Source organism: Nerophis ophidion, linkage group LG08 (assembly GCF_033978795.1).
Source record: "Nerophis ophidion isolate RoL-2023_Sa linkage group LG08, RoL_Noph_v1.0, whole genome shotgun sequence".
Taxonomy (NCBI): domain Eukaryota; kingdom Metazoa; phylum Chordata; class Actinopteri; order Syngnathiformes; family Syngnathidae; genus Nerophis; species Nerophis ophidion.
In genome coordinates this window covers 68,335,546-68,349,982 of record NC_084618.1, presented here as the reverse complement: position 1 = coordinate 68,349,982, position 14,437 = coordinate 68,335,546, and the positions used below count along the sequence as shown (strand labels likewise).

The following is a 14,437-nucleotide window of genomic DNA, read 5'->3' as shown; positions in this document are numbered from 1 at the left end:
AGAGTGTTTAAGATTTCAGGTTCATGTGACATATGAGGCTAATGACATCAGAGACTTAACAAAACCACCTGAGTTGGTTTAGTTGATGTGTTGTCATTTAAAAAAAAAATCCCAATCCCATGCTACTGTAATCTAAAACCAAGAAGAGTTCAAAAGAAACATGGGTAAAAATGTAATTGTCGACTAAGTGTAACTGAATTGTTTTTGTGGATTTTGTCGCTAAGAATTATCTGGAATAAATACAAAACGCTTGCTGTTTATTTTGCTTTTTTAATTGCTGGTAACATACTCAAACTACCACAGAAGATGTGGGAAAACATTTTTTTTCCCTTTTTTTAATATAATTCTGTTATGGATGTAGTACTTGATGGCAAGCCAATCTCTGTCCTGTAGAGCTACTAGTTCTTTATGGAGGCAGGCTTCACAATCTTTTTTACCTGGTACTTTGTTGCCAGTTACAAAATGCAACATGTGTCATTCAACTGCTTCCACTTCTTCCCCTTTGCAGCTGTCATAAAGGAGACAAAATACAATTTCTTACTGAAGGAAAAATGACTATAACACAGTGAAAAGGTGCAAAACGTAATATAATATTCTAGTAAAGGATGTGGATTATTTATTTACCCCGCTTTAGAGTGGACCAAGTGGAAGAAGCTTGAGACATACCCACTTCCAGCGATTTGTCCTGCTGTCAATCTGAAAGGAAGAATTAGAAAACTGTAAAAGTAAACATTTAACATATTGTGCTTTGTGAAGCAGCGGAGTATTTGTGTTGTCTGTCTATTTATCAATAATGCAGACCAGGAGTGTTGGCTGAGTTCTTAACGTTTGCTTTCAGAGCGTGCATATCACAACATACAAGATGCCGTCATGGCGACACAACCTATACCATGCTCGTCACTCCTGTTGCATGCTGGGTAGGGTAGTTCTTTTTTCCCCTGGCTCATAACATTACAATATAGTACCATGTATATGTGTTCAGTTTATCAAAGCACCAAGCAAACAGATATGGTCATAATTATTTTAAGTGCACTACGCAGAATAAACACAACATTATTAATATTGCTACTACGGATAATTTGATCAAAAATTCCCTAAAACAGCCCACTACCTATAATATAGGTTTTTTAAACATAAGATCCCTGATAAAAAAAAATGTTTCTGCTGTTACCTCAGAAATTGCCTGTTCAGATGTTATGATTGTGGCTCAGATATTTGTATGTAGATTATATTTATTTTCCATAACAAACAGGATAACTTAAATACCCTGGCAGTGGCAATAAGCTTAAATGTTTGTATTTACATTTTGGGAGTTGATTTTCATCAAATATGCTATTTAACTGCTACTGTTTAACAAGGACTGATTTAAATTGTGTTTGCACAACAAATGTTTTGGCGCTTTTGTTCATGTGGGAGAATATTCCAATAAAGGTGCACTACACACTACTTTTGAATTCATTATTGGGCTTTGCGTATACAATGCAGTTAATCGCGATTAATCGGAGAAATAGTGCGATTAACTTCGATTAAACATTTTAGTCATTGCCCAGCCCTAATATATATACAAACCCCGTTTCCATAAAAGTTGGGAAATTGTGTTAGATGTAAATATAAACTGAATACAATGATTTGCAAATCCTTTTCAACCCATATTCAATTGAAAGCATTACAAAGACAACATATTTGATGTTCAAACTCAAACTTTTTTTTTTTTGCAAATAATAATTAACTTTGAATTTCATGGCTGCAACACGTGACAAAGTAGTTGGGAAAGGGCGAGTTCACCACTGTGTTATAACACATTTTCTTTTAACAACACTCAAACGTTTGGGAACTGAGGAAACTAATTGTTGAAGCTTTGAAAGTAGAATTCTTTACCATTCTTGCTTGATGTACAGCTTAAGTTGTCGTGTTTTACGCTTCATAATGCGCTACACATTTTCGATGGGAGACATGTCTGGACTGCAGGCGGGCCAGGAAAGTACCCGCACTCTTTTACTACGAAGACACGCTGTTGTAACACGTGGCTTGGCATTGTTTTGCTGAAATAAGCAGGGGCGTCCATGATAATGTTGCTTGGATGACAACATATGTTGCTCCAAAACCTGTATGGACCATTCAGCATTAATGGTGCCTTCTCAGATGTGTAAGTTACCCATGCCTTGGGCACTAATACACCCCCATACCATCACACATGCTGGCTTTTGAACTTTGCGCCGGATGGTTATTTTCCTCTTTGTTCCGGAGAACACCACGTCCACAATTTCCATATATAATTTGAAATGTGGACTCGTCAGACCACAGAACACTTTTCCACTTTGCATCAGTCCATCTTAGATGAGCTCGGGCCCAGCGAAGCCCGCGGCGTTCCTCTGTGTTGTTGATAAATGGCATTTGCTTTGCATAGTAGAGTTTTAACTTGCATTTACAGATGTAGCGACCAACTGTAGTAACTGACAGTGGTTTTCTGAAGTATTTCTGAGCCCATGTGGTGATATCTTTTACACACTGATGTCGGTTTTTAATGCAGTACATCGCTTACGTGCAGTGATTTCTCCAGATTCTCTGAACCTTTTGATAATTTTACGGACCGTAGATGGTAAAATCCCTAAATTCTTTGCAAAAAAAATGTTTAGCAGTTTTAACATCAAATATGTTGTCTTTGTAGCATATTCAACAGAATTGGGGTTGAAAATTCTTTGCAAATCATTGTATCCTGTTTATATGTACATCTAACACAATTTCCCAACTCATATGGAAACGGGGTTTGAATGTATTTATATATATATATAGCCTATTATTTGCGCACTATTTACAAGTTATGTACCAAAAACACGACCACCGAAAAAATACTTTGATCAATGAAAACAGCGCTGCAGAAACCGGCTGTAAACAAGAGGCACTGCATTTTCTGAATTGAAACACTCATTTTAAAGCTTTGACATTAACATTTTAACACACACTAATCTGATTCAGAAAATATGAGGACCTTATATGAAACACACCTAGGTCTTTCTTGGTTCAAACAATATGAGGACATGACGAGTGCTCACATGTAGAATTTATGTTGTTGACTTGTAACATCTCCTGTTTTGCTAAACATGAGTTCCAAACTCCCTACTGACTAACATGGATGTACCCTTACGAAAATGTTGTCATGTAAACTGATCTGTGACAGATTAAAATTAATAAATGTCTTTCAAAATATAGGTTGGGTCAAATTTAGAGCAGATATAGTAAAAATAGACATGTAATAACCTGTTGGAGGGATGAAGTCGGTTTATGGCTGTCATCTGAATCTAGAGAATGTTGAGATAGAACCTCAAACAGTTGGTTTCTGCAACAAAACACAAAAATATAATGTCATAACTAATTAATTATAACATTCTCACCACTTTTTGTTGATAAAAATCTGAGCATACAATGCCAGATAAAGGGTAAAGATTATTACAGAGTTTCAGCTCTTAGACAATTCATTAAGAATGTAACACACACAAAAATCTGGTTCAGAAAATATGAGGACCTGAATTGAGACACTCATTTTAAAGCTTTGACATTAACATTGTAACACACATTTTCTGGTCCAGAAAATATGAGGACCTTATATGAAACACACCTAAGTCTTTCTTGCTTCAAACAATATAAGGACATGACGAGTGCTCACATGTAGAATTTATGTTGTTGACTTGTAACATCTCCTATTTTGCTAAACATGAGTTCTAAACTTTCTACTGACTAACATGGATGTACCCTTGCGAAAAAGTTGTCATATAAACTGATCTGTGAGAGATTAAAATAAATAAATGTCTTTCAAAATATAGGTTGGGTCAAATTTAGAGCAGATATAGTAAAAATAGACATGTAATAACCTGTTGGAGGGATGAAGTCAGTTAATGGCTCACATCTGAATCCGGAGAATGTTGAGATGGAACCTCAACAGTTGGTTTCTGCAACAAAACACAAAAATATAATGTCAGAACTAATTAATTATAACATTATCAGCACTTTTTGTTGATGAAACTCTCAGCATACAATGCCAGATAAATAGTAAAGATTATTACAGAGTTTCAGCTCTTAGACAATTAATTAAGAATATAAAACACACTAAAATCGGGTTCAGAAAATATGAGGACCTGAATTGAGACACTCATTTTAAAGCTTGGACATTAACATTGTAACACACACTAATCTGGTTTAGAAAATATGAGGACCTTATATGAAACACACCTAAGTCTTTCTTGGTTCAAACAATATAAGGACATGACGAGTGGTCACATGTAGAATGTATGTTGTTGACTTGTAACATCTCCTGTTTTGCTAAACATGAGTTCCAAACTCCTTACTGACTAACATGGATGTACCCTTACGAAAATGTTGTCATATAAACTGATCTGTGAGAGATTAAAATTAATAAATGTCTTTCAAAATATAGGTTGGGTCACATTTAGAGCAGATATAGTAAAAATAGACTTGTAATAACCTGTTGGAGGGATGAAGTCGGTTTATCGCTCACATCTGAATCTGGAGAATGTTGAGATAGAACCCCAACAGTTGGTGTCTGCAACAAAACACAAAAATATAATGTCAGAACTAATTAATTATAACATTAAAAACCACTTTTGGTTGATAATATTCTGAGCATATAATTCTACATAAACAGTAAAGATTATTATAGCGTTTTAGCTCTTAGACTATTATTTAAGAATGTAACATTCACTAAAATGTGGTTCAGAAAATATGAGGACCTGGATTGAAACACTCATTTTAAAGCTTTGAATTAAACATTGTAACACACACTAATGTGGTTCAGAAAAATATGAGGACCTTATATGAAACACACTGAAGTCTTTTTTAGTTCAAACAATATGAGTACATGACAAGTGATCACATATAGAATTCATGTTGCTGACCTGTAACACCTCCTGTTTTGCTAAACATGAGTTGTAAATTCCACAGACTAACATGGATGTACGCTTAAAAAATGTTGTCATATAAACTGATCTGTGAGAGGTTAAAAGGATTAAATGTCTTTTGAAGAATAGGTTGTGTCAAGTTTTTAGCAGATATAGGGCAGCACAGTGGAACAGGGGTTAGTGCATGTGCGTCACAAATCGAAGGTCCTGAGTAGTCCTGAGTTAAATCCTGGGCTCGTGATCTTTCTGTGTGGAGTTTGCATGTTCTCCCCGTGACTGCGTGGGTTCCCTCCGGGTACTCCGGCTTCATCATACCTCCAAAGATGCACCTGGGGATAGGTTGATTGGCAACACTAAATTGGCCCTAGTGTGTGAATGTGAGTGTAAATGTTGTCTATTTGTGTTGGCCGTGTAATGAGGTGGCGACTTGTCCAGGGTGTACTCCGCCTTCCGCCCGAATGCAGCTCAGATAGGCTCAAGCACACCCCGCCAACCCAAAAAAGGGACAGGTAGTAGAAAATGGATGGATGGATGGATAGTAAAATAGTCAAGTAATAACCTGTTGGAGGGATGAAGTCGGTTTATCGCTCACATGAGTCTGGAGAATGTTGAGATAGAACATCAACAGTTGGTGTCTGCAACAAAACACATAAAAATAATGTTAGAACTTATTAATTATAACATTATCAGCACTTTTTGTTGTTAACATTATGAGCATATAATGCCAGATAAATAGTAAAGATATTTATAGAGGGTTTCTGTCTCTTGTCCCGCTCATGTCTTGAGATGAACTTCCCTCGGTACTCGACCACAAAAGAACCTTTTTAAATTGATGCAAGAGCAAATACACCATATCCTGATAAAACAGTTTATCAATTAACAATGTTTGGAATATCTGTTTTAAAAAGGAATAATAATAGTCGTTACTTGACTAAAAATTCAATTACAAACAGAATTACTCTTTCATAAATGTAAATAATTATAAAATTAAGTACAAACCCCGTTTCCATATGAGTTGGGAAATGGTGTTAGATGTAAATATAAACAGAATACAATGATTTGCAAATCATTTTCAAGCCATATTCAGTTGAATATGCTACAAAGACAACATATTTGATGTTCACTCTGATAAACATTTTTTTGGTGCAAATAATCATTAACTTTAGAATTTGATGCTAGCAACACGCAACAAACAAGTTGGGAAAGGTGGCAATAAATACTGATAAAGTTAAGAAATGCTCATCAAACACTTATTTGGGACATCCCACAGGTGTGAAGGCTAATTTGGAACAGGTGGGTGCCATGATTGGGTATAAAAACAGCTTCCCAAAAAATGCTCAGTCTTTCACAGGAAAGGATGGGGCGAGGTACACCCCTTTGTCCACAACTGCCTGAGCAAATAGTCAAACAGTTTAAGAACAACGTTTCTCAAAGTGCAATTGCAAGAAATTTACTGATTGGAAAGGTGTTCCACATGTAACACACCGGTAAACATGTAACACACCGGTAAACATGTAACACACTGGTAAACATGTAACACACTGGCAAACATGTAACACACTGGTAAACATGTAACACACTGGTAAACATGTAACACACCGGCAAACATGTAACACACCGGTAAACATGTAACACACCGGTAAACATGTAACACACCGGTAAACATGTAACACACCGGCAAACATGTAACACACTGGTAAACATGTAACACACTGGTAAACATGTAACACACTGGTAAACATGTAACACACTGGTAAACATGTAACACACTGGTAAACATGTAACACACTGGTAAACATGTAACACACTGGTAAACATGTAACACACTGGTAAACATGTAACACACCGGTAAACATGTAACACACCGGCAAACATGTAACACACCGGTAAACATGTAACACACTGGTAAACATGTAACACACTGGTGAACATGTAACACACTGGTAAACATGTAACACACTGGTGAACATGTAACACACAGGTAAACATGTAACACACAGGTAAACATGTAACACACTGGTAAACATGTAACACACTGGTAAACATGTAACACTGGTAAACATGTAACACACAGGTAAACATGTAACACACCGGTAAACATGTAACACACCGGCAAACATGTAACACACCGGTAAACATGTAACACACCGGTAAACATGTAACACACTGGTAAACATGTAACACACTGGTAAACATGTAACACACTGGTAAACATGTAACACACTGGTAAACATGTAACACACCGGTAAACATGTAACACACCGGCAAACATGTAACACACCGGTAAACATGTAACACACCGGTAAACATGTAACACACAGGTAAACATGTAACACACTGGTAAACATGTAACACACTGGTAAACATGTAACACACTGGTAAACATGTAACACACTGGTAAACATGACTGTCTGACAACTTTATTTTACCATATTTTGCACAAAAAATAGCAAAGTTTGTCAGTGTGAAGATGAAATATCTTGTCTCTGCAGTCTATTCAATTGAATATAAGTTGAAAAGGATTTGTTTTTATTTACATTTACAGAGGGTAAGAAGTTTTGGGTTTTTGTGCTAATATTCCAATAATTTCTGCATAACAACAATTATTTTCCATGGTTGAATAAGAATAACTTGGCAAGTTGATGTCACACAGCCGTTAGTTCCTGGCACTGCAGAGAGTAGTTCTCCTCAGGACGGCCACATTGAGTCCGACTTTAAAAAGGACGGACTAGTTTGCTGGCGTGCTGGGTCGGAGAGAAAGAGGAGCATCATAAGCGTTAACATCCCGTCTTCCTTGCAGGCGCCTCGGAGCTGAGCTGCCGGGAGCTGCGTTCCACGCGCTACGTGGCAGACGGAGCGTGCCGCAGCGCCAAGCCGGTGAAGGAGTTGGTGTGCTCGGGCGGCTGCCTGCCCTCGCACATCCTGCCCAACTCCATCGGCCGCGCCAACTGGTGGAGGAGCGGCGCCTCGGACTACCGCTGCGTCCCGGCGCACTCGCGCACCCGCCGGCTGCGGCTGCACTGTCCCAACGGCAGCACCCGGACTTACAAGGTCCGCGCCGTCACCTCCTGCAAGTGCAAGCGCTTCCGGCAGCACCACAACCGCTCCGAGGCCAAGGTGGTCCCGCGCGGGAAGAAGGACGGCCGCCCGGCTCGGGAGCGCGGCAAGAACGCTACGCCTCTGACCGGCAACTCGTACTGACGGCCGAGGGCGAAGACCAACACGGCGCCTTCTGGAAGAGGACACTTTCAACTCCACAGTTCATAAGCTAACTGCTGGCTTGACTTTCACATGCCGGACCTTCCAAGTCAGGACGAGGAGACGTGAGTCAGGACTCTGGACTCTGATATAAACCTGTGACCAAGCCACCCGCTAGCTTTAAGGCGCTCCGAAGGAACTGGAATCCATCTGCTTCTGCCTAGACGGGACGCTGGCAGCTCGGGGTGGGGGGTACTGTCATGCTGGGGCGGGGGATACTGTCATGCTGGGGAGGCTGTCGGAGTGGGGGGTACTGTCATGCTGGGTCAGCTGTCGGGGTTGAGGGTACTGTCATGCTGGGTCAGCTGTCGGGGTGGGTTGTACTGTCATGCTGGGGTGGGGGGTACTGTCATGCTGGGGAGGCTGTCGGAGTGGGGGGTACTGTCATGCTGGGGTGGCTGTCAGGGTGGGGGGTACTGTCATGCTGGGGTGGCTGTCAGGGTGGGGGGTACTGTCATGCTGGGGTGGGGGGTACTGTCATGCTGGGGAAGCTGTCGGGGTTGAGGGTACTGTCATGCTGGGTCAGCTGTCGGGGTGGGTTGTACTGTCATGCTGGGTCAGCTGTCGGGGTGGGTTGTACTGTCATGCTGGGTCAGCTGTCGGGGTGGGTTGTACTGTCATGCTGGGTCAGCTGTCGGGGTGGGTTGTACTGTCATGCTGGGTCAGCTGTCGGGGTTGAGGGTACTGTCATGCTGAGTCAGCTGTCGGGGTGGGTTGTACTGTCATGCTGGGTCAGCTGTCGGGGTTGAGGGTACTGTCATGCTGAGTCAGCTGTCGGGGTGGGTTGTACTGTCATGCTGGGTCAGCTGTCGGGGTGGGTTGTACTGTCATGCTGGGTCAGCTGTCGGGGTTGAGAGTACTGTCATGCTGAGTCAGCTGTCGGGGTGGGTTGTACTGTCATGCTGGGGTGGCTGTCGGAGTGGGGGGTTCTGTCATGCTGGGGAGGCTGTCGGAGTGGGGGGTTCTGTCATGCTGGGGAGGCTGTCGGTTTGGGGGCTACTGTCATGCTGGGACGGCTGTCGGGGTGAGGGGTACTGTCATGCTGGGGTGGCTGTCGGAGTGGGGGGTTCTGTCATGCTGGGGAGGCTGTCGGAGTGGGGGGTACTGTCATGCTGGGGAGGCTGTCAAGGTGGGGGGTTCTGTCATGCTGGGGAGGCTGTCGGGGTGGGGTGTACTGTCATGCTGGGGAGGTTGTCGGAGTGGGGGGTACTGTCATGCTGGGTCAGCTGTCGGGGTGGAGGGTACTGTCATGCTGGGACGGCTGTCGGAGTGGGGGGTACTATCATGCTGGGTTAGCTGTCGGGGTGGAGGGTACTGTCATGCTGGAGCAGCTTCAGTAGGGCCCCCGTCAGCGGTCCACAGGGCCCTCCAAGGGCCTGAGTAGCCCCACACCATTCTCAGTCAAGCCTGCGGAATCCACAGAGACCACCCTGGACTGGACCTAGCAGAACATTCTGTAAATAAGACATGTTGGCTCCTCTTCTGTCCTACCTTGACCTCGACTGTGACGTTCTCTGCCCAGACCGGGAGCGAGCCTAGACCTGGAGCGAGGCCACTCTCATGGACGGTTGAACGGCAAACTGCATATTTATTTTCTATTTCCATTATTTATGCCACCTTGTGTAGTGAATATTATTATTTTTAGCAGCTAGAAATGTCCGTACACTACATCAATAAAAGTCAATGCAGATCCATTTCTTCGTCTTCTTCGTCTTCTTCGTCTTCTTCACCGTCAGACCTCGGTTACGTTGGGGTTTTCCTCCCAGGTGTGCGTCTGAAGCCGGGGTTTGTGTGCTCATTTTGCAGCCAAGCGCCTCGGACTCATATAACTAGCTACTTGACACATGCTAACTCTTAGCATTCTAACGTTAACATGCTAGCATGCTAACTCATTTAGCAAATGTTGCTGCCAGAGGCCTCAGACTCTTACAACTTGGCATATGCTACCTGTTAGCATGCTAATGTCAACATGCTACTATCCATCCATTTTTTACCGCTTGTCCCTTTTGGGGTTGTGGGAGCCTATCTCAGCTGCATCGGGCGGGAGGTGGGGTACACCCCGGACAAGTCACCACCTCATCGCAGATAGACAACATTCACACACTGGAGACCATTTAGTGTCTTTGGAGGTGGGAGGGGCCTATCCTCAGGTGCATGTCTTTGGACATGGGTGGGGCCTACCCCCAGGTGCATGTCTTTGGACGTGGGAGGGGCCTATCCTCAGGTGCATGTCTTTGGAGGTGGGAGGGGCCTATCCCCAGGTGCATGTCTTTGAAGTGGGAGGGGCCTATCCTCAGGTGCATGTCTTTGGACGTGGGAGGGGCCTATCCTCAGGTGCATGTCTTTGAAGTGGGAGGGGCCTATCCTCAGGTGCATGTCTTTGAAGTGGGAGGGGCCTATCCCCAGGTGCATGTCTTTGGATGTGGGTGGGGCCTATCCCCAGGTGCATGTCTTTGGAGGTGGGAGGGGCCTATCCCCAGGTGCATGTCTTTGGATGTGGGAGGAAGCCAGAGTAGAACCCACGCAGTCACGGGGAGAACATGCAAACTCCACATAGAAACATCCTGAGCCTGGGATTGAACTCAAGACTGCTTAGGACCTTCGTATTGTGAGGCAGACGCACTAACCCCTCTCCCACCGTGCTGCTACCATGCTAATAGTTTTAGCCAATTTTCCAGCCGAACGCCTCTGACTCTCACAACTTGGTACTTGACTTACCATGAATTGATGAAGGTGGACCCCGACTTAAACAAGTTGAAAAACTTATTGAGGTGTTAGCATTTAGTGGTCAATTGTACATAATATGTACTGTACTGTGCAATCTACTAATAATATGTACTGTACTGTGCAATCTACTAATAATATGTACTGTACTGTGCAATCTACTAATAAAAGTTTCAATCAATCAAAAAAGACACATGCTAACTTTTAGCATGCTAACGTTAACATGCTAGCATGCTAACTTTTTTATAACCAATTTTAGCAGCCGAAAACCTCAGACTCTTTTAACATGGCACTTGGCACATGCTATTTGTAAACATGCTAATGTCATGATAACCATTTTAGCTGTTAGCGCATTTGCACATTTACAAATTTAACTGATAAAAATAACTGTTGGCAATTTTCCATTTAGGGTAATGCACTATAAAAACAAGGGCCACAGAATTTATGGTAAAAAAACAACAACTGGCAACTCAGTCGCTGGAATTTTACCGTAAAAATAACTGGTAGCATAATTCCATTTACGGTAATAAACTTTGAAAACAAGGACCGTAGATTTTATGGGAAACAAAAACTCTTTGCAGGTCAGTTGCCGGAATTTTCTTGCAAGAATGACAATTTCCCAGTTTTTTTTATTCATTTCCGGTAATGCACTGTAAAAACAACAGCCGCATATTTTACTGTAAAACGGCAGCTCAGTCCCCAGGATTTTCCCATAAGAAATTTTTCTATCAATTTTCCATTTACAGTAATGCACTGTAAAAACAAGGACTGTAGATTTTATGGTAAAAAAAACTAAACTGGCAGATCAGTTGCCAGAATTTTCACGTGAAAATAATTTTTCTACCGCTTTGTCTTTTTTTATTTACAGTATTGCACCATAACAACAAGGACAGTAGATTTTACTGTAAAACAGCAGTTCAGTGCCAGAATTTTACCGTATATGTTTTTTCTTCTTGTACCGTAGTGCACCGTAAAAAAACTATGGTAAAAAAAAAACCCAAAAAAGGTTGCACAGTCACCAAAATTTTTGCGTAAAAATAACTGGTGGCATTTTCCATTTACAGTAATGCACTGTAAAAACGAGGACAGTTAATTTTATGATAAAAATCCAACTCGGTCGCTAGAATTTTACTCTGAAAGTAACTGCTACTATTTTTCCATTTATGGTAATGGGCTGTAAAAACAAGGAGTGTAGATTTTACGGTAAAATGGTAGCTCCGTCGCCAGAATTTTACTGTAAAAATAACAAGTATAATTTTTCCATTTACAGTAATGCTCTGTAAAAAGGAAGACTGTAGATTTTATGGTAAAACAAACAAACTGGCAGGTCCGGTGCCAGAATTTTTCCTGTAAAAATGACAGTTTTACAGTTTGTTTTTCTTTTACGTAAAAACAAGGACCGTAGATTTTACAGTAAAACGGCAACTCAGTCGCCAGAATTTTATCGCAAAAATGACAGTTTTGATGTTTTTTTCCTCCTATTTATGGTAACACTGTAAAAAAAAAAAGGGCCGCAGATTTTGACAGTAAAATGGTAGCTCAGTCGCCAGAATTTTCCCGTAAAAATAACTGGTGGCATTTTTCCTTTCACGGTAATGCACTGTAAAAACTAGGACTGTAGATTTTTCTGGTAAAAAAAACCCTGGCAGGTCAGTAGCCAGAATTGGACCGTAAAAAGTTCTGGTACAGTAAAGGTACAGTAATGCACTGTAAAAAGATCCGCTACAGTAAAACGCTGTAAAAATGGCCCAAGCTTTTACGATAAAAATGCAACTCAGTCGCCGGAATTTGTTTTTTATTTTCTTCTTGTGCGCTGTAAAAAAACTATGGTTACAAAAACCCGGCAGCTCAGTCGGCAGAATTTAAGAAAAACTAGTGATATTTTCCATTTACAGTAATGCACTGTAAAAACAAGGACAGTAGATCTTACGCTAAAACAACAGCTCAGTCGCCACAATTTTACTGCAAAAACTATTGTTTTTTCTTTTACAGTAATGCACCTTTAAAACTATGACTGTAGATTTTACGGTAAAATCTTCCATTTATGGTAATGGGCTGTAAAAAACAAGGAGTTTAGATGTTACAGTAAAACGGGAGCTCAGTCGCCAGAATTTTACTGTAAAAATAACGGGTATCATGTTTCCATTTACAGTAATACACTGTAAAAAGGAGGACGGTAGACTTGATGGTCAAAACAAACAAACTGGCAGGTCCGGCGCCAGAATTTTTCCCATAAAAATGACAGTTTTAAAGTTTGTTTGTTTTTTTACGTAAAAACAAGGAGTGTAGATTTTACAGTAAAATGGCAACTTCTGTTGCCAGAATTTTCCCGTTAAAAAAACTGCTAGCATTTTTCCATTCATGGTAATGCACTTTAAAAACTATGACCGCAGATTTTATGGTCAAAACAAACAAACTGGCAGGTTCAGCGCCAGAATTTTTCCCCATAAAAATGACAGTTTTACAGTTTTTTTTCCCATTTACGTAAAAACAAGGAGTGTAGATTTTACAGTAAAATGGCAATTTATGTTGCCAGAATTTTCCTGTTAAAAAAACTGGTAGCATTTTTCCATTCATGGTAATGCACTTTAAAAACTATGACTGTAGATTTGATGGTCAAAACAAACAAACTGGCAGGTCAGGCGCCAGAATGTGTGGGCGTGGCTAGCGTCGCAGCTTAGCACTAGCGTCCTTCATCAAGGACTTCCCGGCACCTTTGGGAAAGGCGGTAGTGGTCCTGAGGTTTGGACTGTGAAGACTGGAACATCACCATGGCGATGGCGATGGCGTCCACAGCCAGAAGAAAGCAAGATGTCCGCCTGCCAGGACACGTCTTCAGTCTCCATGTTTCCTCCTTTCATCGGGCGCCACTTTGGCTCCGTCCTCGTGGCCGCAATCAGCCCTGAGATCCTGGCTCGGGACTGGTGTCCTCGGTCCACCCGGCTTAGGGACTTAGAGAACAGGATCACATGTCACAAGTCCACGCCTCGGTCTGATGTTGACTTCCTGTTGGCTCCCAGCACTAAAAACACAACACAAACATTTGCTTTCATTTCACACTTTTGGCACAAAAACACAACGCTGCTCTGCTTTCTTCTCATGGACTCACACACACACACACACACACACACACACACACACACACACACACACACACACGCACACACACACACACACACACACACACACACACACACACACACACACACACACACACACACACACACACACACACACACACACACACACACACATATAGTATGGCACTAAAATGAAGTTGATGGCACTTCATACTGCGACATGCGCACACGTACACGATGGTAATAATGAACAACAAATCAAAGATTGAAGTGACAAACTCGCCATCCAAACAATATCCCGTTTGTTGACAAGAAGAAAAGACGGCAGTGGAAGTACGTGGAAGTACGTTCCATGTCTACACTAAACAGAGGTGACACAATCCGGTGGAAAGATTCAAAAGAGCTGGCGTCAGTGCCGCTGCTAACTGCTAACTGCTAACGCTCACAAACGCGTGATGACAT

The 14,437-nt window shown here is 41.8% G+C and overlaps 1 protein-coding gene and 1 long non-coding RNA gene across 3 annotated transcripts in view; one reads left to right on the top strand and one right to left on the bottom strand.

Annotated features, from left to right (window-relative positions):
* Positions 1-8,408, top strand: part of LOC133557119 (sclerostin-like) — an 11,686-nt gene extending 3,278 nt beyond the window's left edge. The window contains exon 2 of the mRNA XM_061907365.1: positions 7,714-8,408. Within this exon, the coding sequence (XP_061763349.1) occupies positions 7,714-8,114 (401 nt within the window). The 3' untranslated portion in view covers positions 8,115-8,408. The remainder of the gene's footprint in view (positions 1-7,713) is intronic.
* On the bottom strand, positions 255-6,209 carry LOC133558290 (uncharacterized). 2 transcript variants are annotated; one of them, XR_009807924.1, is made up of 6 exons: positions 5,473-6,209; positions 4,481-4,558; positions 3,870-3,947; positions 3,259-3,337; positions 625-696; positions 255-508 (listed from the first exon to the last, which is right to left on the bottom strand). It is a non-coding gene; the product is annotated as an uncharacterized LOC133558290 (long non-coding RNA). The 2 variants fall into 2 exon arrangements; XR_009807923.1 differs by having other exon boundaries at positions 4,481-6,209.
* Positions 8,409-14,437: the final 6,029 nt, after the last annotated feature.